Source organism: Cucumis melo, chromosome 1 (assembly GCF_025177605.1).
Source record: "Cucumis melo cultivar AY chromosome 1, USDA_Cmelo_AY_1.0, whole genome shotgun sequence".
NCBI classification, from domain to species: domain Eukaryota; kingdom Viridiplantae; phylum Streptophyta; class Magnoliopsida; order Cucurbitales; family Cucurbitaceae; genus Cucumis; species Cucumis melo.
In genome coordinates, this window is record NC_066857.1 from 3643395 (window position 1) to 3647630 (window position 4236).

The 4236-nt window shown below is 35.6% G+C and overlaps 1 protein-coding gene across 1 annotated transcript; it reads left to right on the forward strand.

The window, feature by feature from the left end:
• The first annotated feature begins 2950 nt into the window (after positions 1-2950).
• LOC103495656 (uncharacterized) lies at positions 2951-3364 on the forward strand. Its single transcript, XM_008457283.2, has one exon. The coding sequence runs from the start codon at positions 2951-2953 to the stop codon at positions 3362-3364; it is 414 nt and encodes a 137-aa protein (XP_008455505.1).
• Positions 3365-4236: the final 872 nt, after the last annotated feature.

A 4236-nucleotide genomic window follows, 5' to 3' on the forward strand; every position in this document is an offset into this window, starting at 1 on the left:
CCAGTTCAATCGGAGAAAGACTTTGAACCAGACATGGTGGACAGAAAGCAGGGAATTAAAGACTCGAAAGGGAGCGAGACGGAGTTATAGAAGTCGAGAAAAAGAGCTCGACCTCTGAAAGTACAAAAGCAGAGGCCTCAGGAGAGTAAGATCTTGTTTTTGTCCCAAAGGGAAACCACAACGTGGCACTTGATAAAAAATTTCCTCCCCACCAGAACATAAAAGAATAATGCTGATAGACCAGTTTTGGAACAATGAGAGCAATGGAACATACATGACTGCATCAGCAAAAAAGGCCTTCTCGGAAGATTCTCAACCCTCTCCAACAAGCCAAGGCAAAATTACAAAAATCTGTGGAGCTCTTCTATCCCCTCAAAAGGTAAATTCTTCATCTAGACAGTGTTATAAGAGAAACTCAGTACAATGGAAGCCATTCAAAAGAGAAACCCTTCCTGCTGCCTAAGCACAAGCTGGTGTGTCAGGTGCCAAAGTGGCAAATGAGGATATCAATCATCATCTTTTCCTCTCATGCCCCAGTGGTTCACAACTCTGGATTAAGCTACAACAAGATTTGAACTTTGAAATCCCATTAACAAGCATCAAGGACTTATGCACATATCTTTGTGCATTCAAAAACAACAACATAAAAGAAGTCATCCAATTTAATGCAATTACGGCAATCTTATGGACAATTTGGTTGGAGAGAAACAACCAAATTTTCAAAGAAAAGTCCTCCACATTTTGGAATAATTAGGAGAATATCTCCAACCTGATCGGCATATGGTCATCGAGAAGCCCTTTTTTCAAAAACTACACTCAAAGTACTATAGCTCTCAACCTCAATGTCTTCTCTAATTAAACTTGTTGCCAGGCTATCCTCCAGCCTTTTGTAACTTCTGTTATTAATGAAATATTGTTATGGTTGTTCCTTTGACACCATGACAAAGATCTTTCTCTAAAAAATCCTCGAGAGGTTTTCTTTTGAAAACTGAAAATAAGAGCCAAAGCTCTCAAGGCGGCCTGAGAATAAGAAAGCTGAAAATTACAAATTTTGCCTGCCTTTGTAAGTGACTTTGGCGTTATCATGCACAACCAAACGCTTTTTGGAGACAAATTACAACTGCAAAATACAGTGAATCTCATCTTGGAGATATTCCAAAAGAGGAAAACAATTGCAAATGTGAGATAAACAATGGCGAAAACCTCTCATTTTTTCACGACTCTTGGAATGATAAAAGCCCACTACTTGCAAAGTCCTTCCCAAGGTTGTACGCGATATCTCTGATAAAAAACGCTTTAGTCAAAGAGGCTTGGGACAATAATAATCAAGATTGGAATTTCTCTGTAAGAAGACCTTTAAAGGAGAGAGAACTGATGAATATGGAACAGTATCAAAGCCACATTCTGTACCCCTCGTCTAAACAATGGAAGAAGTGTTTCATTATGGACTTTAAATGGAGACAAAACTTTTCCATAGCCTCGGTTAAAGATGCTTTACATGAAGATTCACAAAAGCTATAGAATGCATGTTGACAATAATATCTTCGAGAATCTGTGGAAGTCTGATGTGCCAAAAAAATGTAAGTTTTTCATTTGGATGGCCCATCCATGGTAAAATTAATACTACGGATATCATTTAGAAGAAACTCCAAACTCCTACTTAAATCCAAATCGTTGTACTATGTGGTACTACGACAGTGAAGATGTAGACCATCTTTTTATGGAATGTCGAGTTTCAAAAGGACTTTCGGATAGGTTAATCTCCCAAATTAGAGGAAACTTCTCGATAGAAGCAGCACCAAATCCATCTGTGATTCGTTATGCAAGCTCAAACAATCATATAGGAAAAATGTCATCTGATTTAATGCATGAACAACCCTCCTCTATAAGATTTGGATGGAAAGAAACAACAGAATTTTCGAGAAACCAAAAGAATGTTGTGAATATTTGGGAAGATATCAACATGTTAATTGGTTTACGGTCAAACAGACAAACTCTTGTAAAGATTATGATCCTAGTACTATCTCGTTATAGAGCATTGCTAGATTAAAGGTTGTAAAGGCCAAACTCCAACCTATCACCTTTTTGTAACAGTGCTTTTTATTAATATAATCTTGACTAGTAACCAAAGATATACGCCAAGTATATTTGGAGGTCATCTGGTTTGTTTCTTGCTTAAAAAAAAAAGAGACCTTCTCCCTGAATTGAACATTTAACAAAAATTGAAAAAAAGAAACAAAAGAAAAGAGACTAATCAAATGATTATAATAAAACTAACGATTTCATAGAACTTTTTCATCATAGTCATTCCCAGAGTTCAAACCAGAACTCATAAGAAAACTTGATGTAAGAACCAAGTAGCATGAATTGGGACCATCACGACGATATTGGACCATCTTTTTCCCCATTACAATCCATGCATGTTTCTGTGTTAAGCAACAAAGAGGATATATGGAAGATCAAATTTGCAAACAAGCTTTTATATATATATATATAACAATAAATATAACCGAGGTATATACATTCAAATTATGAATAAAATAACGAAACCCAAACAGAAGATAGGCTAGGAAAGATATACTTGTTAAATTAGAAATTTAAATCTAATTAGGAACAAAAATCAGGAAATTAAATCTAAGATATACTTACTATATATATGTATCATGATGATGAAGGGCATCTTTTTAACTCATTAAGGGCAATCTTAGAATAAAGGAAAGATGGACACATGTTTGGAGATTCAATTTGCTAAGAAACCAAAGATTTTTTCTTTTTTCCATATTTGCAAATTCAATCTTAAAAATGGCTATATACTCCAATTTCCCAATTCAAAAAGGAAAATAATTGAAAACCCTAATTCAATACTGAACCAACGAAACCAAAACCCTCTTTATATACCAAACCGCCAAAGAAATCTCATCTCAATCTCTTCTCTCACAAACAATCGAAGATGAGCGTAGAATTACTTGACGGCGCCACCATAGTCAACTTCGTGGAAGACGAAGAAGCTTTCAATGGTTGGACTAGAGAGCATTTCACCCGTCTTGACACTGACCGCGACGGCTTTCTCTCCTACGCCGAGATGCTGAAGGAGTTTTATACTTTGAGAGTCTCCGAAGCTGACTTTGGAACCGATGTGAAACTTGATGCCGATGAGCTCTCTCAACTCTACGGCGCCGTCTTCAAGCAGTTCGATCGGGATTCAGATGGAAAAGTTGATGTCGATGAGTTCATGATGGGGATGAAGAATATGATGTTGGCTATTGCTGAGGGAATGGGATTCTTGCCTATTCAAATGGCTTTGGAAAAAGATGGGTTCTTGATGAAAGCTGTTCAAAGAGAAGCCACCAAAGCCTTTTCTTGAATCAAGAATACAACCTTTTTTTTTTCTTTCTGGTTGGACTTGATCAATTTTTATGTCGAAAAGGGCTTGAACATGATTGTGGAGGTAGGAAGATATTAGTAGTTCCTATTAGATTTGGATTTGGTTTTTTTTTTTTTTCTCTATTTGATTGAGAGCTCATGCTTTGAGAATTGAAAGAAAATTCTAGTGTGTAGTGCACAAATTTGATGAGTAAAAGATTTTGTATTTTTTGTTTGTGATCAGTTTTTATGTGTAGTGCACAAAATGTTACACTCTTGCTCTTTCATTTGTCTGGCTCACTTTCTTGCTGACGGACATTGGGTGTCGATTAAGTCACCAAAAGGACGTATGTGAGAAATATACATCACCAAATATGGGGGAAAAGTGTCTTGCTTTTTTATCATAGAATTATGCATGAGGCCCCCATAAAATTGAACCTGGTTGTCTTCATCTGAATCAATTCATGTTAACTTACATAATTTTGATGTCTTTCAAATTAAAATCAGGTGGTAATTCTTAACTTTAAAAAAAGATTTAGAGTCACTTGTTTGGTTTCTTATGAGGTTGCATGATTTGCTTAGGTTGGAGTCTATTTTATGATCGTGGTTGTTCTTCTGCATATACTTGCCAATTTTCTATTACCTTCAAGCTAACTTAGCTTGCTAGTTTAGGATTACTAATTTCTTTGGTAAATTTAGTGTCTTGTTAATTACTATCATCATATTATTTGTGATTTTTTAAAGCCCAAATTTCTATTTAACCCAATCAACAAGTTTGTATTTATACCCTTTATAATATAATGAAATATAAAGGTTATTTAGCACGGACAACCTAACAAAACTTGTTACACAATACCAGAACATAACATAGAG

Bases quoted from the DNA above. Each gene is read 5' to 3' on its own strand.
- LOC103495656 (XM_008457283.2), top strand. From the start codon at position 2,951: ATGAGCGTAGAATTACTTGACGGCGCCACCATAGTCAACTTCGTGGAA.